The sequence below is a fragment of the Manis pentadactyla genome, chromosome 4 (assembly GCF_030020395.1).
Source record: "Manis pentadactyla isolate mManPen7 chromosome 4, mManPen7.hap1, whole genome shotgun sequence".
NCBI classification, from domain to species: Eukaryota; Metazoa; Chordata; class Mammalia; order Pholidota; family Manidae; genus Manis; species Manis pentadactyla.
This window is the reverse complement of record NC_080022.1, coordinates 15,445,850-15,472,376: the sequence shown is the minus strand read 5'-3', so window position 1 is coordinate 15,472,376 and position 26,527 is coordinate 15,445,850. Positions and strand designations below refer to the sequence as shown.

General features: G+C 45.3%; 1 protein-coding gene across 2 annotated transcripts in view; it reads left to right on the top strand.

The window, feature by feature from the left end:
* Window positions 1–26,527, top strand: part of ECE1 (endothelin converting enzyme 1) — a 116,488-nt gene that overhangs the window by 54,033 nt on the left and 35,928 nt on the right. For both annotated transcript variants that reach the window (XM_036914559.2, XM_036914557.2), the window contains exons 3-4: window positions 3,775–3,916; window positions 9,165–9,377. In XM_036914559.2, the coding sequence (XP_036770454.2) occupies window positions 3,775–3,916; window positions 9,165–9,377 (355 nt within the window). The remainder of the gene's footprint in view (window positions 1–3,774; window positions 3,917–9,164; window positions 9,378–26,527) is intronic.

Genomic DNA, 26,527 nt, shown 5'->3' with positions numbered 1-26,527 from the left:
TTAGAGTTTGCTATGGGCAGGCCCCAGTGGTCTCAGCCGGAAGTCCACCATATGGAAACTTCGCTGGAAGAAACTTCCCCAAGCTAACACCTTCACAGAGGCAAGGTGTCTCCCTAGGCCAGGCTCTCGTGGTCTGTCTGCTCTGAAAGGCTGATTCCGAAGCAGCTTCTTGGACTGTAGGGGGTGGGCTCCACGCCAAACCCTTGGCCAGACTGCTGTTTGCTGCTCCACACAGCCCAGGTCTTCAGGGGACCTGGCAATGGCTCTGGAAAAGTCCCTACCTTCCTGTCCGACCCCCTGCTTCCTCTGGAAACCAGGTTTTGCCTGCCTCCCTACCCCTTCTCCTGCTGGTTTGTCTCCTGGGCCCCAGGCAGTGGTATCCTGTGCTTGCCTGTAGAACTCGTTCTTGCTGTAAGCCTAGGCGAGCCGAGCACTTACTTCTGTAACTGAATATTTATCCCACTTTAGGGCTTTGTTCGCTTGGCTGTGGGAACTCAGGCTGGACAATTCAATTGTTTCTCTGCCTCTCTCTTTCCGTCTCTGCCTCCCTTTCCACCTCTCTTTCACAGGCATCCTTTTCTTTCTGTCTCACATGAAAATAAATAAGATAGGAGGCCCACTAGTGAGCTGAGCAATTGCAGTAATTCCCGACTCCATGTTCCAAGCCTCAGTGCCGCTCCCTGGCTAGTGGCCACTTCCCAGCGATCTCTTCCAAGACCGAGCGTGCTCCCCATTACTATGCTTCAGCCCTCTGAGTCGCTGCACACCATCTCTGGTGATCAACGTACCCTCATTTCCAAAAGGAAAGTGAGAATCCTGAAAGAGGCAGGGCTGGGACCACAGGGGCTCAAAGAAGAGAAGGGACTGGTAGCCCCAGCCCTGTCTCCTGCACCAGGAATGGACAGCCGCTCCTGGAGAGGCTTCTTGATCCCAGCACAGTGCCTCCAGGGGACTGCTCCTCCCCAGGGGAATGCCTCTGGATTCTTTCTGCCCCAGAGATAAGGCTTGTCCAGAAACTGAGAGGCCCTCAGCTAGGTAACACGGGCGGAGCAAAGAACATTACCAAGGTTTAAAAACCCTATTTTCAAATTCTGTTCACCATTTCTGCCTGGAACTATGAGCTTCTAATTTAATTCTGACAATTCTAATTAAATTTTGCAGGGAACACCATCTGTTTGCTTGACATCAAACAACGAGGCTTAGCTCGACTTTCTGCTTCTTGGGGGCAACACGGCCGTAGGGCTGAGGCTGCGGGTCTGGAGGCACACAGGTTTTCTCACCGATCTCTCCCCACCGCCACTTCCTTTGTTTCTTCTGGAGCTAATACTAGTACCTACTCTTAAGGATGTTGTGAAGATTGAATAGCATCATCTGGAAACAAAACAATTAACGTGACACCAGGCACGTGGGAAGCTCTTGAATACTAGCTGCCATTATTACTCTTTTATCCTTCCCTCCTTCCCTCTGTTCTTTTCATCTTCTCCCTGCCTTTCATCTACTTTCACCTCCTCTAATTGCCCACACCTCGGTCTTACTCTGTCCACATAAGGTGAGGTTTCCTGCTCCCCCAAGTCTGAGGGCTGGGCGCCCTGGCTTCCAAAAGCCAGCACCAGGCAGAGGGGTGCCTTGGAAACCAAGGTCAACCTGCCTCTTTGTCTTTGAGCGTCTCCGCCCACCAGCTAAGCCAGGATAGTGGGGCCACTGGGAGGCCTAGAGGAGGAGGCAGAAGATAAGACAAGTCCAGAGGCAGGACAGTGCCCCCAGGCAAGGCAGTACTTGCTTGAAACCCTTTGGGACCCCTCTGAATACCAGTCCCCAACGTGAGCTGCATGAGAGAATGATGCCTCAGAAAAAGCACTCTGTAAACCATCCCTGTGAACACGCAGGCATTGTCCCAGGCTCCTTCGCTCTGCCCCAGGCCCTCCCAGCCCAAAGTTTTAATTTACTGGCGGCAGCATATGGTCACAGTCTTTACTTCTCACATTAAAAAAGGTTCTGAAAGGATTTCAGGAGGCGGCTTACCTCCCTCTACCTGATGCGGCTGCTTCAGTGTCCCAGCTTCCTGCACTTCCATGGAAATATGACTAGGTCCCAAGTTCCTTTTCTTGGTTTTAGAACTCAATTTTTCTTCCGCGAAAAGTTCTTGTGTTCCCCCTTCTCTGATGTGGCAATTCCCAGTCATTTCCTGCCCAGGAAATGCCCAGTGATGACCACAAGGCCACTTGGTTTCCTTCTCTAAGGTAACCAGGCTCAGATCCCCAAGGGCCAGTGTGAGGCTCCCTGAGGGCTGTGACCTGGCTCCTGGGGCAGCCACCTCTTCACCTGTTGGTGAGGCACTTGCAGATCAGAGTCTGGGTCCCCTCATCCCCCCTCATCTCCTCATCTCCTCATCTCCCCTGCCAGGGGATGTGTCCGGCAGCTCCCTCCTTTTCTCCATCTCCTGGCAGGCTGTGGGCCCCCCTGCTGCCATGCCTGCTCACCTCCAAGTCTTACTCCTTCCACCTTGGCCTTTCCAAAGGGCAAATCTAATCATGTCACCCCAGACCTCAGGAAGAAGTCCACATTCCTTAAACTGGCTTCCAGTGCCCCTTAGGATCCAGCCCTGCCTCCCTCTCCCCTTCCCCATTCCACCTGGCCAGCTCCTTCTTAACTCTTCAAGACCCAGCCCAAGCATTTCCATCTCCAGGAGGCCTTCCCTGACTGCATCCCTGCCCACCCTAGTCGGTTTATCTGCCTCCCTGCTGGTCTCTGAGCAGCCTCCCTCTGACAGTGAGGGAGTCTTTCTCTCAAGTATTTCCAGTGTCACCCAAAGCTGGTACTCGGCTGTGTGCACAATGGCTGCAATCTCACGGACCCAGGCCCCACCTTTAGGAGACCCCTCCTGTCCTGTGGCCCCAGCTTTTGCAGGAAGCCCTCTTGGAGCAGAGGGGAGCCCCAAGCTGGCCTTGGGTGTGAGGGCCTGGGCTGAGGGCTGAGTGCCTGGCTGTATGGCCCTCCTCAGCCCCAAGGGCCCTGCCATGCCCTCCACTTCCTCTCATTGTGCCTCCCTTCCTGTTTAGCTAGACTGTTAGGCTGGGGACATTTTCCCCTCCCTTTGATGACCTGCCTGAATGGAGCTATTTCTCCATTGCATCTCCCCAGATGTCTCCCAAGACTCAAATCTCTGACCCCCTGCTGGGTCAACAGACTTGGGTTCAAATCCCAGCTCTGCCCATGTAGCTATGTGACGAGAGGCCAGGGTCTCACCTCTCTAGACTTGTTTCCTCATCTAAAAAATGAGAACTAATAACACAACCCTCAGGGGACGTGAGGTTTAATGAGCTAAGGATGTCCGTGCTGCTGGGAAGTGGGAGCTGGGGCTGTGTCATCCCGGTCCACTGATTGTGGGGCCTTCCAGGAGGGCCCAGCTGCACGCTCACTGGATGCCTGCAAGTCCAAACATCCTGTTCTTTTTTAGACTTCTTACTGCAGAGACAGGGAAAGGCTCTTCTTTGTTTTTCTTCTACCCGTATCGGGTGACACAAAAAACCTAAGCCCGGCTGGATTGAGCTCCTTGACTCTCTGACGTTTAGGAGTAATTCGGAGCTGCTAAGCAGGGTAGCAGCTCTTTCCTGGATTAGGACTGATTCGTGGGAAGCAGACCACCCCTGAGGCAGGAGTGGGGGGGCCCTGATGTCTCCTCGAGGCCTGGGCCTGCCTCAGAGCCCCTTCCTCCTGAGGAAGGAGGGCCCTGGGCTCACATCCTCCCCACCCCACCTGCCTCCTTCCCTGCAGGTGAACTTCCGCAGCCCCAGGAACGGCCAGCGGTGCTGGTCCACGCGGACCCAGGTGGAGAAGCGGCTGGTGGTACTGGCGGCACTTTTGGCGGCAGGACTGGTGGCCTGCTTGGCAGCGCTGGGCATCCAGTACCGGACAAGTAGGTACTTCGGGGTTTCGTCATGGGCTCGGCGCGTACCTGCCCTCAGCTCAGTCCACTTGTGCAGGGGGGCTTCCCTGCTCAAGCCAGGACTGGCCTCCAAGGCCAGGGAGACAGCTAGGTCTGGAGGGCTCAGGTGCTGACAGACCGAGACCTGGGTGGTAGGTCACGGGGAGGTTTTGGAGTCAGAAGAACATGAGTCCGAATCCTGGCCTAGCAATGTATTGTCTGTGTTACTTGGGACAAATCACTTAATGTCACAGAACCTGTGTCTTTTCTAATTTAAATGGGGAAAATGGTACCTAGTTTGGGGATGGCTCTGAGGATTAGAGATAATGTATATCACATACCTGGCACCTATGAGGCTTCCCTAACCTTAGCTCTGGGTTCTGCTGGTGTTAGTATGTGGGCTGGGTGGACACACGACTGGCACTGTCTGCCATCCTTAGTTCCGACAAAATAACAGTAATGGCTTCCGTTTAGTTAATACTGTCCACAGACCAAATAACTGCAGCTCTTTGCCGCTGTATTCTCATTTCCTCCTCATAGCAACCCTATGGGGTGTGGATACCTTTGGCCCCATTTTACACATGAGGAAACTGAGGCAGTAAGACTAGGTGACTTGCCCAAAGTTATATGGCTGGAGTGGAAGGCAATGGGAAAGCTGAAGTTCAGCCACAGGCTGGAAGGCCCAGAGCAAGGCTCTGCCTCCCTTTTTAATAATCACAGCGTGCCCAGTGTGTATCAGTTCCCCCAGAAAAGCTGTCCTTCCATGGTCCAGTGGCCCTGCGTATGCCTCTATAGTCACTATACCTTGTATAGTGATATGATCTGGCCCCTCTGATCCTGCCATCAGGGGTCTAAGGCTGGTTCTCTATGTCTGGCTGAGTGTCTAGCCGAGTCCCTCACGCAGAGCCGATGTTCAGTCAGCATTTATGAAACTTGAAAGGGCGGATCCAAATTAAAAATGAGGATGGGGGTTCCAGCTAGTTCCAGGCTGTCTCACTGCACTGGGCCTGACATTTTGCTTTCCAGAGGCAGATAGTCCACCTAGTTGAGCAGCTTCTGGGGTGTTTGCTCAGGGTCCAACACCACCAATTTGGCCACCTGGCCACTCATCCGATCAGAGGGATTGTGAACCTTCATCACATTTAGGCACATCCACCCCAGGCTGCATTAGCCTTCCTGCTGTGAGGTCGCTGGCCTGAGTGGGCAGCCTTGCTGGACAGGGCTGGGGAAGGAGTTTGGGGGCCTGGAGAGAGGGCAGGACTTCACCTGAGTCACCCTTCCATCCCTCCTGTATCAAGTACCTATTCATTCATTCCACAAACATTTAATGAATGCTTACTCTAAGTCAGACACCTAGATGGTGTTTAAGAAATAATTGCTTGATTATTTAACTATTTAGTGGTTTGTGGATGTTTTGTCAAATGTACCTGGCCCAACAGGGGCTAAATGTATTTTTGTGTAATTAATTATTCCAGCCTCTTAATTGTATGTGTTTAGTACAGTGTCTACATGCCACAGGTGTGCAAATAGTTTGCAAAGTGAATAAATAAATGATTGAATGGACAAAGGAGCAAAGAGGAGGACTAAGCTGGGACCAGCCTTTCTCTGCTGATCACCTTTGGCCTGCAGCCTCCATCTACCTTATCATAAATCACTTCAGTTCAGAACACCCTGCTGGGCAGTGTGGACCCTGGCCCGCCTTATCTGCCCAGCTCCTGGCCCTGTGCATGGGGAACAGGTGACACTCTAGCAGCCAGAGTTGCTCTGAGACTGCCCCAGGAGTTCTCAAGATTTTTTTCCCTTGGAAACTAGAATGGAGCCCCAGGACTGGCTCCTAGTGGTTGGACCCACAAGGGTGCCCTTGGGAGGAATCCGCTCTTGCCTCTATCTTAGCCCCCAAGACTGCAGAAGAGTTTTCCCCAGCCTGGACCTGGGTGAAAAGAACTCTTCTCCAAAGTGTGAAGCTGGGCTGAGGATCAGGTGACCTGTGAGCCAGCCCATGTATCTTCATCAGCTGCCTTAGCTTGGGAAACCAGTGGCCACCCTGGGTGTTGACAGTAACCTCATTTCCCAGCAGCAGGAGCTGGCATTGGCTACTCTGAGCAAACATCAGGCCAGTCAAAGCAAATTCTCTAATGCTTCTGATAGATTCACCTCTAAGTTATGTCTGGGCACTTAACTAAATATTTATCCACTTTCCTGCTGCACCATCCTTTCCAAAAACTTACAGGTGCTTTGTAAACAACAGCAGCAAGACAAACAATACATTTTCCCAGAAAATATTCCAACGTTTATTACTCAGTGTTGAGGCCTGCCACTGTCCAGATGAGTGTCTGTGAACTAGATCTGGGACTTGCTTCCCCTTTCTCAGCTGTATCATGCATGTCCTAAAGGGAAGAAATCTTTTCTGCCTCTGCAGGTGGTGACTGAATGCTGGACAAAGCCCTTAGATTCACTCATTCATTTCACTCAGTCATTCAACAAGCATGTATTGGACAGCTACTAGGTGCCAAATACAATGCTGGGCAAAGGAAACATGAATGCAAGTAAGATGGCCCTACTCTCAAGCTCACATTCTAGTGGAGGAGGTAGACGGGGAGATGGCCACGATACATCATAATCTGTGCTTGAATAGTGGACACCTAGGTAGATAAGCAAGGGACCCATCATGAAAGGGAACCTCAGTTGGGTTTTGAAGATATTGTTGACCTTGGTATTAGATGAGGGGGTCCTGGAAACAATTAATTGATCAATTATGTGTTAAGCACCTCCTGGGTCAGGAATAGTTGGTAAAGAATCTATAAACCATTAAATAGTTAAATAACCGAACAATTATTGCTGAAGTTCCACCTAGGTGTACCTTGTGCTGTGCCTAGCAAAGTGGGTGTTTAGTGAAGAATTCAAACCTCTCTGAATAGTTTCTGGGGACTGGATTCTTAGTTTGTTTTCAAACCCAAGTTCCCTTATGATAATTACAAAAATCACACCAACTCTGATGTAACTTGCTCTGTGAGACAGACCCTCTCCTGGTCTGCTGGGCATTTCCACCAGCCAAGATTGCATCAAGCTTTACTTCCGGCAGTTTGTTGTGTAAAAACAATAGGTATTCTTCTCTTTTCCAAATACAAAGTTATAATAATGAATAGTCTTTTTCAAACGACAGAAATTCTCTTCCCCAACCCCTACCCCCCCAAAAAAATTCTGGTACATTCCTCAAGTTGAGGAGTGGGGCATACAACTCTGATTAAAATGATCTGATCTAGGGATATTTAAAATGGCACCATATCTGCTACCATTTCCTTTCTCTAATTAGTTGTTGGATAGTCATCCCAGAACAAGTAATAACCTTTAAAAATAGTCACCCTAAAAAAAAAAATTGAGTCACCCTGATTTTTGCACTGTCGTGTGGCTCCTCTGAGCTCTTTGTCAGCCTGCCGAACTTTGTATTTGTCATTGATGTTATAAGCCCACAGGCCACACCTGCCCCGGCTGGCATTATATTTCTGAGTGAGGTGATGCCTGCCCGTGCCAGCCCATGCATCCTTTTCTGCTCTCTAACGATTGGCCTGGGGACATCAGGCTAAGACCGGAGAGCGCTGAGCCCCCATGCTCAGCCATGAAGGTGTTTATCATCATTGTGAGATGGGTCCTACTGTTCTTCCTTAACTCTAGAGAGAGAAACTGAGGCTCAAAGAGATGAGGTCACTTGTGCAAGGCCTACAGTCAGAAGCAGAAAGCTAGGATTTGGACCCATGTCTAAGAACCTCAACACCTACCCTGCCCAGTGCACTGGGGAAACTGAACTTGCCAAAGGGATGTACCAGCCCGCTGCGTGCCCGGCAAGGAGGTGGGGGGGGAATCAGGAGAAACCCCACCTGGGAGCTGCCGCGATATGTCAGCTCTCCCACGCAGCCATATGGCCTTGTCCCCGTGGCTCACTCAGAGCCTCCATTCCCTTCTCTTTAAACAGGGGTGTCACCTGTGTCTGATGCCTGTAGTGAGGCCTAAGCAAGGTCACCAATGTCTTTGAAGTGTCTCTTGCTGCCACTGTAGCTCGTGTCAGCAGCGATTTGACTGGGCCTGTGTCCTTAGCCTGGGTCTGGATCTCCTGCGTCCATCTCCTGCGGGTGGTGGTTCATCCTGCCAGCTCGGGCAGGGCCACTGCTAAGGTGCCCACGGTTTGGTTCTTTTGCTGAGCCTGCCGACCAATCTTGAGGCAGGGGTCTAGCCCCTGCTTTTACTTCTGCCCTGTGTCCTGTGCAAACCAGCTCGGAGAAAGCTGACCTCTCTGCTCATTGTGTTTTGGAGGCCCTGGTAGGACTTGGCAGCCCTGCCCATTGCCTACCTGCACCAACTGCTGTCCCTCCTTAGGGCAGCACCTGGCAGGTAGGGCTGCCCTGCCTCCTGGCAGCGTGGGGCTGTCAGTTCCCTTCCAGGCTCACAGCAGGCATAGTGGAAGGAGGGGGTGGTCAGATCCCACTGGCTATTGAGCACAATATGTGGCCTGTCTATGCCTCACTTTCCTTGTATATAAAAATGGCCTTAAGCAAAGTGATCTCTTCCGGTTGTCTCGTTTTTGTTTCTTTGAAATTGCAATGAGATGACTCTCGTGCCTTGTGCTTATAACCCTGCCCTAACTCTAACCCATGCCTCTGTTTTAATAGTTCCCTCTGTTCCTGATGGTCTTTCCTTCTTGCTGACTCCTGGCACCTTATTGTCTGCCTCCCCCATTTGGCAAGGACCAAAATACTCAGTTTATGTTTGCAGTATACACGACATACATTTCTCCCACTGTTGTCTTTTGGTTTTTCTTATATAATGTGTGTTCCTAACTAAATCATTAGCTCTTGAAGGGAAGGACAATGCCTGTTATATCCCCCCCACCTCACATACACACACCCTTCACTCAGTGAAGAACCTAGAAAACTCAGTAAATATTTTGTTAAATAAATGGATGTATGAATGAGTGAATGAATTTGCTGAGAATTGGATAATAAAAATCAGTGAATACTTGTGGAAGGAAGGGCTGATTAAGAAAAACATTGGTCCTGAGTACTTTTTAAGCTGCAGAAAGGATTTGAGGCAGCCAACAGAAGTCTTATTTTATAAGTCAGGAGACTGTAAATCTACTGGAATCATTTCTCTGTCGGGGTCTAGAGACCACGCAGTTCCGAATCTGTATTCCCACAGCCTCCTCCCTGCCTGCCCTTCACTGGCCACTTGTCCTTGACCCCTGCAGGAAACCCTCCCGTGTGCCTAAGTGAGGCCTGCATCTCAGTGACCAGCTCCATCTTGAGTTCCATGGACCCCACGGTGGACCCCTGCCAGGACTTCTTCACCTATGCCTGTGGAGGATGGATCAAGGCCAACCCGGTACCTGATGGCCACTCCCGCTGGGGGACCTTCAGCAACCTCTGGGAACACAACCAAGCCATCATCAAGCACCTCCTTGGTAAGAACCGGGCAGGGCCAATGAACGGGCTGCAGAGAAGGGCTCTCAGCTGGACCTACCCAGCCAGGCCCAGTTAAAGGAAGAGCTTGGCAAAATGGGGAGACCAGAGGCTTCAGAGCAGATGGAACAGGGGAAGAATGTCTGCCTGTCGCTCCTGCAAGTTACCTTCATCAACAAAATGGAACTAATAAGACCCCAACTGCAGACTTTTGAGAACTATAGAGCACACATGTTAAGTGTTAGCATGGCATGTGTGGCACATAGTAGGTTCATACTTTTTGACTGATATTGTCTATGAGTCTTGAAAGTAGTGAGTAGAAGGACTCAAGGCTGAGTGCACTAGATCAGATTTAAGGTTGTGGGCAGATACAAGTTAGAACAACTGTTAGTAGCTGAGTTATTCATTGCAGGCAGGAATCATCCTTGGCCACATGCTAATGCAGCTTGCATGATAAGCCATCTAACCAAATTTCTTTTTGTACCTGTTATACCTTTAGCACCTCTAGATGACCTTGGTATTGTAGTTTTATCCTTAGATTAGAATCCCATGTCGTCTTGTTTGCAGGTGTATCCCTAGGGAATGTTTGTTGAATTAGCATCTGCCCACTGGGGTCCTCCTCCATGTAAAATCACAACACCCGAGCTGTAGCAGAGAGAGGCCCTGACCTGAACCCCTTAGTAGGCAGGACCTTTGCCATACCTCTCTCCTGCTGACACTTGCCCCATCCTGGGACCCTAAATGCTGAAAGAAACTAGGTCATGAAAAACTACCCAATTGATCAATGACAGAGCATAGATTTGACAAATACTTTTTAAATCAAGTTTTTATAAAACCCTGAAGATATTCAGACATAGGTCAAATAGAGGACACCTAAAGGGGACAAATCTCCAAAAGACAGAAACCTTCCTATGAGATAGGAAAAGATTCTATTTGACAACTATGAATTTCAGGCAACTGCGTCTTTTAGATAAAAGTGGAAAAAAGCAAACTGGGTTAAGGAGACCTTTCCTTTCTTCCTGGACCCAGGGGGTGCGGCTGCTGCTGGGTGGAACCCACCCACCATTGCTCCTTGACAGCATAGCCTCCTGCTGGTCTCCCTGAGGATCAGAGCAGGGTGGTGGGTGGAGGTGGGGCTGAGAGAAATCCCCATACGAGGAACAGCAGAGCCCCCTGCCTGCTTTACCCACCCAAGTGCCTTTGAAAGGGGACACAGCCTTTCATTTCAGAACTAGAAGCATAAAAGGCAAATATGTCTTTGGTAGCCAGACTGGAGCTCAGGGATGTCCCTTCCATAGCACCTAAAGACACAGGCGGGGACTTGGCAGGAACCATCAACCAACGCAGATCAATAGTCCAAGCAGGGTAACAAGAGGGTCTGGAGCCTCTGCTTCAGTCACCAGGACCTGGGTGCAGATCTGTCTCTGCCACTTACTGTGTGATCTTGAGTCAGTTACATAACCTCTCTGGGCTTCTCTCATGAGTACAATGGAACCATGTCTTCTCCAGGTTATGAACACTAAGTGGGAAAATATATTTAAAGCATTTTGCCTAGGCATGGCACGTTATGGTGGTTGCTGTTTATGTTAGTGTTCTGTCACTATTCACCTTTGACCTTTGCACAGTACTTTACAGTTTACAGGGCTCTTTTGTATATGCCATCCTATTTGTTCCTGTCGGGTGGGAGTTAGGAAGGTATTATTCACCCCATTTGATAGATGAAGAAACTGAAGTTCAGAGGGATCCTCAAGACATGCCAGCAGGTGGCAGATATGGGACTTGCCTGACTCCTGGTGCCCTTTCTCCTGGCCCGCACCTCCTCCTTCAAGTACAACGGGCAGGCCCGGCTCCCTTCACATAGTGTTGGAGAGAGCCTGCAGGAAGCACTGCACTGAGGGGTCTGAAGGCAAGAGGGAAAGACTGACGTTGAATGTCTGCTATCAGCTGTGCTCTGTACCAGGCTCTTCATATCCACTGCCTCCTTTGTCCTCACAGCCACCTTGGGACTTGGGGACTATTGCTCCCATTTTATAGATGAGGAGACTGAGGCTCAGGGAAGTTAACTAACTTTGTCAAGTAAGTGCTGCCAGCCCTGGGGAGCAGTTAGCACCAAGAGGGGACAGGGAAGACAGGCAGATGGGTTCTCTCTCCACTAGAGGCTCAGAACTGGCCCTTGTATTGTTGCCTGTGGGACCTGATCCTGCTGGTTCTTATCAGAAGGACCTTGAGTCTGTGCCAGGAGTGAGTCCATCCCTGACTCCACCCCCAGACAGCAGGGCCTAAGAGTGGCCTCCAGTTTTCGGGGCTCTGGCCTTACAGCCACACCATTGCTAGGGATCAAGGTGGAGTGGGGGAGCTGCCCTGAGCTGGGTGCAGAACATCCAGAACCATGTGTTCCTGCCCCTGAGCCCGGGGCCAGGGTCTGGTGTATCAGGAGGCAGGCAGCCCTGGCATGCTAGCTTATCCTTGTGTGGCCTTGGACGAGTGACCCAGGTCCCCTCCCGCTTAGTGTTATTATGTGTCAAATGGGAATAATGATGCCATCTAACACACAAGGTTGCTGTGAGTATTGTCTTGCATGTGATGGGTTAGAGTGCTTAGCACAGACCCTGGCACCTAGGAAGTGCTCAGCAAAGCAGAGCTGCCCTACTTGGGAGTATTGGGTGAATTCTAGTGCAGATCTGTCTCTAACGAGCTGTGTGAGCCTCTCAGGGCCTCCATGCCTCACCTACAAAGTGGGAACTAACTCAGCATTGGTAGGGATGTTCTAAGGATTAATTGGGTAGTGAAAGAAAGATTAATTATCGCTTATTTTATTTCTTACAGAAGCACTGATGTGGATCCAGTGACCAGGGAGGGAGGCACATACCCATGACCATGCTGGGTTGTTTACTTGTTTATTTTATTTAAGCCATGGATATAAATCCCATTTTACAGATGAGACTCACAGATACAAAGGAAATATGATTCCTAGGAAATGGCGGGGCTGCGATTCAGCCCAAGACCTCTGGGTCCTCAAACCTGCATTCTTTTTTACTGATACCTCTGAGTCAGATTTGCCCCACGGAGGCCACAGAGTGGCCTAGAAGTGTGTCTCATTGACCTCCTTTCCTCAGTGGCTGCTGGATGGATCTCTGCAGGCTGGGGAAGACCTAACCCAGGCCTGATGAATGTGGTAGTTGGTGTCACCCCCAGGTCATACTGACCAGGAGCTTCCCCAAAAGGGACATCCTGGGGTTCCCTCCCTCCAGCTCACTCCTGGGAACAGTCTGTAAGTGCCCCCCTCAGTCGGTGAGCTGGAGTTTTGATACCTGGACACCCCTGAATGCAGGAAGCAGGTAAGTGGGTGACCAAAAAGGCAGGAACATGGGCCCTGCATCCTTGGGCTTAAGGCCAGGTTGGTTTCGGCTTCCCTGAGACAAAGGGGTCAGCCAGCAGGCCTCCAGAGGGAGCTGGAGCTGATGGGGATTGGAGCATGCAGGCGGCTGCCCAGGCTGTCCAAGCTGGCCCGGGGTGGGCCTCCCTAGGAGAAGGAATGAAGTGCGGGCGAGGATTGTCAGCTGACCAGGCAGAATAGCTATTATATCAGCTTGCCGTGTGACCTCAGGAGAGCTGCCCCTTTCTCTGGATGGCGAATTCACTCTGGCCCCTCAGAGGAAATCCAGGCAGATGTGTAGCAGATGGTTGAACTAGCACAAGTGCCACCGCGGCATATCCTTGCAGCCTACTGGCTGGGGAGGGGTGATATGAGACAGAGAGGCCTCACACAAGAGATGCTCTGCCACTCGCCCAAGCTGCCAGCTTGTGCTGTCCTCACAGGCTTTGGGGAGAAGAGAGTGTGGCCTGGCTTCATCAGGAGAAGGATGCAGCTGGACCACCCCTTAGACTGGGCCTTGCCTTAGACTGTCCAGCTTGTGCTTTTAGCACAGATTTCTGCCATCTGGAATGCCTACCTCACCCCCTCCCAATCCTGCAAGGCTTTTCTCAAAACCTGCTTCCTCTGTTATGTCTTCCATGGCAGGCAAAGGGTTTCTCTGGGCTTGAGCTGCAAGTATCTTTTATGTGCCTTTCATATGTACTATATTTTACATTATATGATTAATGCATGCAAAAATATTTAATGCCTGCTTGTTGTAACAATTCCAGCAACACAGATTCCATGAAGAAACAATAGTTTCCCTTCCTTCTATGCCAATGCCAGTCTCCCTAAGAAACCAGACAGAAACATTCCATTAGCATTAAATTTGTCCATGTCAGTGACTTGACAGTTAATTATGTTACCCTGTGACATCTCTGTAGTTTTATTTTGATTTGTTTTTCCAATATTCACTGTCTAATTTAGTTTCATCTTCCTATACATATTGGAAACTGTATGGACAAGATCTGCCTCTGAAATGCTTTCCATCCAGTATTGTGCCTGCTGCAATGGGGAATGGTTAAGTGGACTGATTAATGAATTGATCTGATTATGGGAGTGGGTGTCCAGGGCTGCTTTGGGGTGGCTGGACTGGCTGCTTCAGGTCAACCTGGCTTTCCCTGCAGGGACGGAAAGGAAAGCTGGCCTGGCCTCAGCCTCTCACTTGTATGACCTCAGACAAGTTACTGTGCCTCTTGCCTATAAACTGGGAGTGATACTGATAACACCCACTAGTGGAAACTGTTATGACAAGTTGTACACACATAGCCACACCCACGCACAGAGGAAGCTGTTCATTTTCTCAGGGAGGCTTAAGAATACCTGGATTCAAATTCCAGTGTGCCGAGGATTAGCTCTGCCCCCTAGGCAAATTTCTTCATCTCCCTCGGCCTCATTTTCCTTCTCTATGAAATGGGGTGATAATATCCACCCCAGGTCATCGGCGTGGTGATGAAAAGAGATCTCAGCACAGGCCTGGCCTGCAGTGGAGCCCAGTAAATGGTAATGGTGTTACTGTTATTTTGATTTTCTGCAGAAAAAGGCGTCTCCTTTATCAGCTCCCCCACTTCCCCTCACAGGATGGGGCTCCTGAGGCTTGTAACTGTCTTAACTGAATCCATGGTTTTATCTGAAACAAACTCTGGTCTTTCCCTGATGTGGAGTTGGGGCCCACATGCTCTTGGCCAGATGGTCCTGCTGCAGCACAGGGGCTACAGAATTCCTAGTAAATCCCATCCCTGCAGCCTGCCCGGCAGCCTGAGCATTAGTTTCCTCCCAGGGAATGATAGGAGAGTGGGTGTTCCAATAAAAACTCCCAGAGGAAGAAGTGGACTGATTAAATGGTGTGCTCTCTTTCCTCTCTGGGAGTTTGGAGAAGTGACTGGGGAAGTTTCTGGAACTCGGAGTCCCTGGAAGGAAGTACCCAGGCAGCTGGGAGTCCTGTTGTCTGGCCCCAGGTTCCCAGATTATTTCTGTACCATTGAGGCCCTAGAAGTGTCACCATCTCCAAAATGTGGCCCCCAGCTCAGGCCTGGGAACTGCCCTATTGATTCCTGCTAGCCTGTTCCTGTGGAACCTTCTGGGAAGTAAACACAAGCAGGGGTGCCTTAAAGGAAACCAAGCTTTTCTTTACAAGAAACTGTCTGTGGCTGATTTAACTTTGAAACCAAGCCTTCTCTGTCAGGCTGGAGTGATCAGCATCTTTCTCTGTGGAGCTCCCAGAACACTCATTCAACAATTATTTATTGTACACTGACTGTATGCCAGACATCACTAGGTGCTGGGGATTGTGTCAGGAATAAGACAGCCTTTTCTTTGGAACTAATATTTCAGCTGGAGAGACAGACAATAAACAAATTTGTGAGTAAATAAATAATACCGTTGTGAAGAGTTAGGGCTTTGAAAAAAACCAGGTAGGAAGCAGGGCCAGAAAAGGAAGAGGTGATTGTAGCTACAGCAGTCAGGGAGGGAAAAAGTTTCAGAGGAGGGACATTTGAGCAGAAACTTGAATTAAGTGAGAGCACATGGATGTGAGGGAGGGTGTGCAAGGCAGGAAGAACAGTGAGGCCATTGTCCCTGAAGCAGGGGTGTGGAAGCAAGATGGGAAGAAGCAGGAGACAGGCAAGAGGTGGAGGCTAGGATGGTGGCATCTGGGCCACCACAAGGCCCAGGTCATCCAGGGCAGTATTTCTCAAAATTTTTCCATTATTGTACCCTCCTTGACATTTCTTTTTCTGTTTAATTTTATTTTTGTATTCAATTTATTTAAACTAAAAAAAAAATTCACTTATTTCTTCTATCCCCACCACCTGCCTCTGACAACCACTAATCAGTTCTGTGAGCTTGGTTTTTCTTACATATATGTATTTTTTAGATTTCACATATAAGAGAGGTCATATGATGTTTGTCTTTCTCTGTCTGACTTATTTCACTTGTACAATATCCTCTGAGGTTCATCCATGTTGCAATTGGCCAGGTTTCTTTCTTTTTTTTATGGCTAAATAATATTCCATTGTACATTAACAGTTGACCCTTGAAAAATGTGAGGGTTAGGGATGTCAAACCCCACACAGTCAAAAATCTTCTCTCATTCAGTAGGTTGCTCCTTCATTTGTTAATAATTTCTTTTGCTGCACAGAAGCTTTTTAGTTTGATGTAGTCTACTTGTTTATTTTTGCTTTTGTTCCTTTTGCTATTGGTGTCATATTCAAAGTCATTGTCAAAATCTATGTCAAGGAGTTTACCACCTATGTTTTCTTCTAGGACTTTTATGGTTTCAAGTTTTACATTCAAGTTTTTTTTTTGTTTTTTTTTTTTTTAAATAATTATTTTTTATTGAAGGGTAGTTGACGCACAGTATTGCATTACATTAGTTTCAAGTGTACAACACAGTGGTAGAACATTTATATACATAATTCTAGGTTCCAGCTATCAGCCTACCAAGCTGTTACAATATCTTGACTATATTCCTTATGCTATACATTACATCCCGGTTACTTATTTATTTTACCATTGGAAGTCTGTCCTTTTTTTTTTTTTTTTTTTTTTTTTGTGAGGGCATCTCTCATATTTATTGATCAAATGGTTGTTAATGACAATAAAATTCTGTATAGGGGAGTCAATGCTCAACGCACAATCATTAATCCACCCCAAGCCTAATTTTCGTCAGTCTCCAATCTTCTGAGGCATAACAAACAAGTTCTTACATGTAGAACAAATTCTTACATAATGAATAAGTTACATAGTGAACAGTACAAGGGCAGTCATCACAGAAACTTTCGGTTTTGCTCATGCATTATGAACTATAAACAGTCAGATCAAATATGAATACTCATTTGGTTTTTATACTTGATTTATATGTGGATACTACATTTCTCTCTTTATTATTATTATTTTTAATAAAATGCTGAAGTGGTAGGTAGATACAAGATAAAGGTAGAAAACATAGTTTAGTGTTGTAAGAGAGCAAATGTAGATGATCAGGTGTGTGCCTGTAGACTATGTGTTAATCCAAGCTAGACCAGGGCAATAAAACATCCACGTATGCAGAAGATTTCTCTCAGAACAGGGGGGGTGAGGTTCTAAGCCTCACCTCTGTTGATCCCCAATTTCTCACCTGATGGCCCCCCTGCGACTGTGCCTGTCTTAGGTTGTTCCTCCCTTGAGGAATCTTACCCGTCTCTGGCTAACCAGTCATCTTCCGGGGCCATACAGGGAAATGTGAAGTTGGTAAGTGAGAGGGAAGCCTTATTGTTTGAAAAGGTTAGCTTTTTACTTCTTTGCATATTTATGCCCTGTGGCTTCTATGCCCAGCATTTGTCTTGAGGTATCTTTACCACTTGGAAGAATTATGATACTCGGTAAATTTGATATGAGGCACGAATTCTATTTAAGGGTTGTAATTAGGAAGGAAGAAGAAAAGCTATAGAAGTAGCAGGCGGAAGAAAACATGGGAAGATTGATTATTTCTTTGACATATCTTCTTGTAGAGTAACTTCAGCATGTATAGGTTTTAAGCTACTACTTAAATTGCGCACACACATTAACATAACAGGAGTATAGTTACATAACCAAAGCATATCTGTAATTACCAGCCATCTCCAGTGAAACCAAGAAAACCAGTTAGGCACCTTAGGCATTTGTGAAAACTTATCTATGATATGGTGGATATTGTCCAACTGAACTTGAACAGTCTGAGAGAAATCAGACAAATTAAAACAACCCATTCCTGGGGAATGTTCACATCCCTTATGTTCTTTTAACAGTAAATAGTCTGTAGTTGTAAGATTTTGGAGCGCTACAATTTGCACTTCTCCTAATTCTTGGTTGAATTCCAACAGTATAGATCCAGTCAAATTTGTTGTTTTACTGTATGCACAGGCCAGCTTAAATATCTCCTTCCTCATTCCCATGGCAAGTCCAGGAACTGGTGGGATGAGTGCATCTACAGCTGTAGCAGTGTGTGGATCTTTGTTGGGGTTTTTTGATGATCATCTTCTGGCATGAGTCTTCCAGAGAGTGCTGATGTTGGAAGTTCTCTTTCATATCGTATCTTAGTTCATTTTCGGGGTAGCCCAATTAGGCTTTGATCTTCTGTATAGACGCAAACAGACCGTTTGCCTACACTTTTATATGCCCTTTATACCCTTGTGTAGAACTCATTGGAGGTTACCACACAGGAACTGCCCTTTTTGTTTTGTTTTGTTTTGTTTTGCTTTGTTTTTGGTATCACTAATCTACACTTACATGACGAATATTATGTTTACTAGGCTCTCCCCTATACCAGGTCTCCCCTATAAACCCCTTTACAGTCACTGTCCATCAGCATAGCAAAATGTTGTAGAATCACTACTTGCCTTGTCTGTGTTGTACAGCCCTCCCTTTTCTCCTACCCCCCCATGCATGTTAATCTTAATACCCCCCTACTTCTCCCCCCCTTATCCCTCCCTACCCACCCATCCTCCCCAGTCCCTTTCCCTTTGGTACCTGTTAGTCCATTCTTGAGTTCTGTGATTCTGGTGCTGTTTTGTTCCTTCAGTTTTTCCTTTGTTCTTATATTCTACAGATAAGTGAAATCATTTGGTATTTCTCTTTCTCCACTTGGCTTGTTTCACTGAGCATAATACCCTCCAGCTCCATCCATGTTGCTGCAAATGATTGGATTTGCCCTTTTCTTATGGCTGAGTAGTATTCCATTGTGTATATGTACCACATCTTCTTTATCCATTCATCTATTGATGGACATTTAGGTTGCTTCCAATTCTTGGCTATTGTAAATAGTGCTGCGATAAACATAGGGGTGCATCTGTCTTTCTCAAACTTGATTGCTGGTTCTTAGGGTAAATTCCTAGGAGTGGAATTCCTGGGTCAAATGGTAAGTCTGTTTTGAGCATTTTGATGTACCTCCACACCGCTTTCCACAATGGTTGAACTAACTTACATTCCCACCAGCAGTGTAGGAGGGTTCCCCTTTCTCCACAGCCTCGCCAACATTTGTTGTTGTTTGTCTTTTGGATGGCAGCCATCCTTACTGGTGTGAGGTGATACCTCATTGTAGTTTTAATTTGCATTTCTCTGATAATTAGCGATGTGGAGCATCTTTTCATGTGTCTGTTGGCCATCTGTATTTCTTTTTTGGAGAACTGTCTTTTCAGTTCCTCTGCCCATTTTTTAATTGGGTTATTTGTTTTTTGTTTGTTGAGGCGTGTGAGCTCTTTATATATTCTGGATGTCAAGCCTTTATCGGATGTGTCATTTTCAAATATATTCTCCCATACTGTAGGGATCCTTTTTGTTCTATTGATGGTGTCTTTTGCTGTACAGAAGCTTTTCAGCTTAATATAGTCCCACTTACTCATTTTTGCTGTTGTTTTCCTTGCCCGGGGAGATATGTTCAAGAAGAGGTCACTCATGTTTATGTCTAAGAGGTTTTTGCCTATGTTTTCTTCCAAGAGTTTAATGGTTTCATGGCTTACATTCAGGTCTTTGATCCATTTTGAGTTTACTTTTGTATATGGGGTTAGACAATGGTCCAGTTTCATTCTCCTACATGTAGCTGTCCAGTTTTGCCAGCACCACCTGTTGAAGAGACTGTGATTTCGCCATTGTATGTCCATGGCTCCTTTATCAAATATTAATTGACCATGTATGTCTGGGTTAATGTCTGGATTCTCTAGTCTGTTCCATTGGTCTGTGGCTCTGCTCTTGTGCCAGTACCAAATTGTCTTGATTACTATGGCTTTATAGTAAAGCTTGAAGTTGGGGAGTGAGATCCCCCCTACTTTATTCTTCTTTCTCAGGATTGCTTTGGCTATTCGGGGTCTTTGGTGTTTCCATATGAATTTTTGAATTATTTGTTCCAGTTCATTGAAGAATGTTGCTGGTAGTTTCATAGGGATTGCATCAAATCTGTATATTGCTTTGGGCAGGATGGCCATTTTGACAATATCAATTCTTCCTAGCCACGAGCATGGGATGAGTTTCCATCTGTTAGTGTCCCCTTGAATTTCTTTTAAGAGTGACTTGTAGTTTTCAGAGTATAAGTCTTTCACTTCTTTGGTTAGGTTTATTCCTAGGTTTTTTTTTTTTTTTGATGCAATTGTGAATGGAGTTGTTTTCCTGATTTCTCTTTCTGTTGGTTCATTGTTAGTATATAGGAAAGCCACAGATTTCTGTGTGTTGATTTTGTATCCTGCAACTTTGCTGTATTCCGATATCAGTTCTAGTAGTTTTGGGGTGGAGTCTTTAGGGTTTTTTATGTACAGTATCATGTCATCTGCAAATAGTGACAGTTTAACTTCTTCTTTACCAATCTGGATTCCTTGTATTTCTTTGTTTTGTCTGATTGCCGTGGCTAGGACCTCCAGTACTATGTTAAATAACAGTGGAGAGAGTGGGCATCCCTGTCTAGTTCCCAATCTCAGAGGAAATGCTTTCAGCTTCTCACTGTTCAATATAATGTTGGCTGTCGGTTTATCATAGATGGCCTTTATTATGTTGAGGTACTTGCCCTCTATTCCCATTTTGCTGAGAGTTTTTAACATGAATGGATGTTGAACTTTGTCAAATGCTTTTTCAGCATCTATGGAGATGATCATGTGGTTTTTGTCTTTCTTTTTGTTGATGTGGTGAATGATGTTGATGGACTTTTGAATGTTGTACCATCCTTGCATCCCTGGGATGAATCCCACTTGGTCATGGTGTATGATCCTTTTGATGTATTTTTGAATTCGATTTGCTAATATTTTGTTGTGTATTTTTGCATCTATGTTCATCAGGTATATTGGTCTGTAGTTTTCTTTTTTGGTGGGGTTTTTGCCTGGTTTTGGTATTAGGGTGATGTTAGCTTCATAGAATGAGTTTGGGAGTATCCCCTCCTCCTCTATTTTTTGGAAAACTTTAAGGAGAATGGGTATTACGTCTTCCCTGTATGTCAGATAAAATTCCGAGGTAAATCCATCTGGCCCGGGGGTTTTGTTCTTTGGTAGATTTTTGATTACCGCTTCAATTTCGTTGCTGGTAATTGGTCTGTTTAGATTTTCTGTTTCCTCCTGGGTCAATCTTGGAAGGTTGTATTTTTCTAGGAAGTTGTCCATTTCTCCTAGGTTTCCCAGCTTGTTAGCATATAGGTTTTCATAGTATTCTCTAATAATTCTTTGTATTTCTGTGGGGTCTGTCGTAATTTTTCCTTTCTCATTTCTGATACTGTTGATTTGTGTTGACTCTCTTTTCTTCTTAATAAGTCTGGCTAGAGGCTTATCTATTTTGTTTATTTTCTCAAAGAACCAGCTCTTGGTTTCATTGATTTTTGCTATTGTTTTATTCTTCTCAATTTTATTTATTTCTTCTCTGATCTTTATTATGTCCCTCCTTCTGCTGACCTTAGGCCTCATCTGTTCTTCTTTTTCCAATTTCGAGAATTGTGACATTAGACCATTCATTTGGGATTGCTCTTCCTTTTTTAAATATGCTTGGATTGCTATATACTTTCCTCTTAAGACTGCTTTTGCTGTGTCCCACAGAAGCTGTGGCTTAGTGTTGTTTTTGTCATTTGTTTCCATATATTGCTGGATCTCCATTTTGATTTGGTCATTGATCCATTGATTATTTAGGAGCGTGTTGTTAAGCCTCCATGTGTTTGTGAGCCTCTTTGCTTTCTTTGTACAGTTTATTTCTAGTTTTATGCCTTTGTGGTCTGAAAAGTTGGTTGGTAGGATTTCAATCTTTTGGAATTTTCTGAGGCTCTTTTTGTGGCCTAGTATGTGGTCTATTCTGGAGAATGTTCCATGTGCACTTGAGAAGAGTGTATATCCCGCTGCTTTTGGATGTAGAGTTCTGTAGATGTCTATTAGGTCCATCTGCTCTACTGTGTTGTTCAGTGCTTCCGTGTCCTTACTTATTTTCTGCCCGGTGGATCTCTCCTTTGGGGTGAGTGGTGTGTTGAAGTCTCCTAGAATGAATGCATTGCAGTCTATTTCCCCCTTTAGTTCTGTTAGTATTTGTTTCACATATGCTGGTGCTCCTGCGTTGGGTGCATATATATTTAGAATGGTTATATCCTCTTGTTGGACTGAGCCCTTTATCATTATGTAGTGTCCTTCTCTATCTCTTGTTACTTTCTTTGTTTTGAAGTCTATTTTGTCTGATATTAGTACTGCAACCCCAGCTTTCTTCTCACTGTTGTTTGCTTGAAATATGTTTTTCCATCCCTTGACTTTTAGTCTGTACATGTCTTTGGGTTTGAGGTGAGTTTCTTGTAAGCAGCATATAGATGGGTCTTGCTTTTTTATCCATTCTGTTACTCTGTGTCTTTTGATTGGTGCATTCAACCCATTAACATTTAGGGTGACTATTGAAAGATATGTACTTATTGCCATTGCAGGCTTTAAATTCGTGGTTACCAAAGGTTCAAGGTTAGCCTCTTTAGTATCTTACTGCCTAACTTAGCTCGCTTATTGAGCTGTTATATACACTGTCTGGAGATTCTTTTCTTCTCTCCCTTCTTGTTCCTCCTCCTCGATTCTTCATATGTTGGGTGTTTTGTGCTGTGCTCTTTCTAGGAGTGCTCCCATCTAGAGCAGTCCCTGTAAGATGTTCTGTAGAGGTGGTTTGTGGGAAGCAAATTCCCTCAGCTTTTGTTTGTCTGGGAATTGTTTAATCCCACCGTCATATTTGAATGATAGTCGTGCTGGATACAGTATCCTTGGTTCAAGGCCCCTCTGTTTCATTGTATTAAATATATCCTGCCATTCTCTTCTGGCCTGTAGGGTTTCTGTTGAGAAATCTGATGTTAGCCTGATGGGTTTCCCTTTATAGGTGACCTTTTTCTCTCTAGCTGCCTTTAACACTCTTTCCTTGTCCTTGATCTTTGCCATTTTAATTATTATGTGTCTTGGTGTTGCCCTTCTTGGATCCTTTCTGTTGGGGGTTCTGTGTATTTCCGTGGTCTGTTCGATTATTTCCTCCCCCAGTGTGGGGAACTTTTCAGCAATTATTTCTTCTAAGATACTTTCCATCTCTTTGCCTCTCTCTTCTTCTTCTGGGACCCCTATAATACGGATATTGTTCCTTTTGGATTGGTCACACAGTTCTCTTAATATTGTTTCATTCCTGGAGATCCTTTTGTCTCTCTCTATGTCAGCTTCTATGCGTTCCTGTTCTCTGATTTCAATTCCATCAATGGCCTCTTGCATTCTATCCATTCTGCTTATAAACCCTTCCAGAGTTTGTATCATTTCTGCGATCTCCTTTCTGGCATCTGTGATCTCCCTCCGGACTTCATCCCATTTCTCTTGCGTATTTCTCTGCATCTCTGTCAGCATGTTTATGATTCTTATTTTGAATTCTTTTTCAGGAAGACTGGTTAGGTCTGTCTCCTTCTCTGGTGTTGTCTCTGTGATCTTTGTCTGCCTGTAGCTTTGCCTTTTCATGGTGATAGGAATAGTCTGCAGAGCTGGGATGAGTGACGGCTGGAAGGACTTCCTTTCTTGTTGGTTTGTGGCCCTCCTCTCCTGGGAGAACAGCGACCTCTAGTGGCTTGTGCTGCGCAGCTGTGTGCAGACAGGGTTTCTGCTTCCTGCCCGGCTGCTATGGAGTTAATCTCCGCTGCTGCTGTGGGCGTGGCCTGGCTCGGGCAGCTACTCCAAATTGGTGGAGTCGCGTTGGAGCAGGAGCTGCTGGGAGACTATTTATCTCCGTAAGGGGCCTCGGTGCTCCCTGCAGCCCAGGGGTTAGGGTGCCCAGAGATCCCCGGATTCCCTACCTCTGGATTAAGTGACCTGCCCTGCCCCTTTAAGACTTCGAAAAAGCACCTGCCAAAACAAAACGACGACCACAAAAAAAAAAAAAAAAAAAAAATTTTTAAATTAAAAAAAAAAAATGTTTTTAATTAAAAAAAAAAAAAAAGGTGGTCGCTCGTTTTTCTTTATTCTCCGGTGCCATCCTCAGGCCTCTGCTCACCGGTCTTTCTGCCCTGTTTCCCTAGTATTGGGGCCCGTATCCCTTTAAGACTACCAAAAAGCGCTCGCCAAAACAAAACAGCAAAAAAGCAAAAAAAAAAAAAAAATGGTCGCGCGCTTTTCTTATGTCCTCTGGCGCCCGGCCTCCAGTGCCTGCTCACTGTTCTTGCTGCCCTGTTTTCCTAGTATCGAGGGCCCTGCACTCTGGCCTGGATGGCTGGGGCTGGGTGTTCGGCAGTCCTGGGCTCCGTCTCCCTCCCGCTCTGCCTGCTCTTCTCCCGCCGGGAGTTGGGGGGATGGGCGCTCGGCTCCCGTGGGGCCGGGGCTTGTATCTTACCCCCTTTGCTAGGCGCTGGGTTCTCTCAGGTGCGGATGTGGTCTGGATAGTGTCCTGTGTCCTCTGGTCTTTATTCTAAGAAGGGTTGTCTTTGTTATATTTTCATAGATATATGTTGTTTTGGGAGGAGATTTCCGCTGCTCTACTCACGCCGCCATCTTCCGCCCCTCTACATTCAAGTTTTTAATCCATTTTGAGTAAATTTTTGTGTATGTCGTAAGATAGTGGTCCAGTTTCATTCTTTTGCATGTGGCTGTCCAAGTTTGCCAGCACCATTTGTTGAAGAGACTGTCTTTTCCTGAGTGTGTATTCTTGGCCCCCCTTGTCACTAATTAATTGATGATATATGCATGGGTTTGTTCTGGCACTCTCTGTCCTGTTCCATTGATCTATATATCTGTTTTTATGCCAATTCCATACCAAGTTAATTACTGTAGCTTTGATCTTGAAAACAGAAAGCTTGATGCTTCCAGCTTTGTTATTCTTCCTCTAGATTGCTTTGGCTATTTGCGGTCTTTAGTTTCATACAAATTTTATGATTGTTCTATTTCTGTGAAAAATGCCATTAGGATTTTTATAGGAATTGCCCTGAATCTGTGTATTACTTTGGGTACTATGGACATTTTAACAATATTAATTCTTCTAATCCGTGAGCATAGAATATCTTTCCATTTATTTGTGACTTCAACTTCTTTCATTAATTTCCTGTAGTTTTCTATATACAGGTCTCCATTTGGTTAAATTTATTCTTATATATTTTATTCTTTTTGTTGCAATTGTAAATGGGATTGTTTCCCAGTCTAATAGTTCATTATTAGTGTATAGAAATACAACAGACTTTTGTGTATTGATTTTGTATCCTGCTACTTTACTGAATTCTTTATTAGTTCTAGTAGCTTTTTGAAGGAGTCTTTAGTGTTTTTTGTATATAGCTTCATATCATCTGCAAATAGTGACAGTTTTACTTCTTCTTTTCTAATTTAAATACTTTTATTTCTTTTTCTTGCCTAATTGCTCTAGCTAGGTCTTCCAATACTATGCTGAATAAAAGTGGCAAGAGTGGGCACACTTGTCTTGTTCCTGATCTTAGAGGAACAGTTTTCAGCTTTTCATCATTGAGTATGATGTTAGTTGTGGGTTTGTCACATATGGCTCTTATTCAGGTATATTCCCTCTATACCAGTTTTGCTGAGGTTTTTATCATAAATGGATGTTGAATTTTGTCAAATGCTTTTTCTGAATCTATTGTGATGTTCATATGGTTTTTATCCTTCATTTTTTTTAATGTGGTATGTTATATATATCATGTTGACTGATTTGTCAGTGTTGAACCATCCTTGCATCCCTGGAATAAATATCACTTGATTATGGTGTATGATCCTTTTAATATATTGCTGAATTCAGTTTGCAATTATTTGGTGGAGTAGTTTTACATCTGTGTTCATCAGGAATATTGGCCTGTAATTTTCTTTCCTTGTGTCATCCTTATCTGGATTTGGTATCAAGGTAATGCTGACTTCATAAAATGAGTTTGGAAGAGTTCCTTCCTCTTTCACTTTTTGGAAGAGTTTGAGAAGAATTGATATTAATCGTTTGACTGTTTGGTAGAACTCACCAGTGAAGGCATTTGGTCCTGGACTTTTATTTATTGGGAGGTTTTTGATTACTGATTCAGTATCCTTAGTAGTAATCAGTCTGTTCATGTTTTCTATTTCATCATGATACATGCTAGATTGTATATTTTAGGAATTTATCCATTTCTTCTATATTGTCCATTGTGTTGACATATAATTGTTGTTAGTAGTCTCTTATGATCCTTTGTATTTCGGTTGTATCAGTTGTGACATATCTTTCATTTCTGATTTTATCTGAGTCCTTTTTTCTTGGTGAGCCTAGCTAAAGGTTTGTCGGTTTTGTTTATCTTTTCAAAGAATCAGCTCTAGTTTCATTGATCTTTTCTATCGTCTTTTGAGACTCTATTTCATTTATTTCTGCTTTCATCTTTGTTATTTCCTTTTTTCTACTAACTTTGGGCTTCATTTATTCTTCTTTTTTAGTTTCTTGAGGTGGAAATGCTGGTAGTTTGTTAGAGATTTCTCTTGTTTCTTGCAGAAACCATTTATCACTATGAACATCCCTCTTAGAACAGCTTTTGCTGCATCCCCAAAATTTTGGTATTTTACCTTTCCATTTTCATTTGTCTCAAGGTGTTTTTTCTCTTTTGATTTCTTCTTTGGCCCATTGGTTGTTCAGTAGCATATTGTTTAATATTCACATTTAGTGAATTTTCCAGTTTTCTTGGTGTAAGTAATTTCTAGTTTACTATCATTGTGGTAGGAAAAGATGCTTGATATGATTCACTCCTCTTAAATTTACTGAGACTGCTTTTGTGGTCTAACACATGCTCTATCTTGAAAAATGTTCCATGTCCATGTGAAAAGA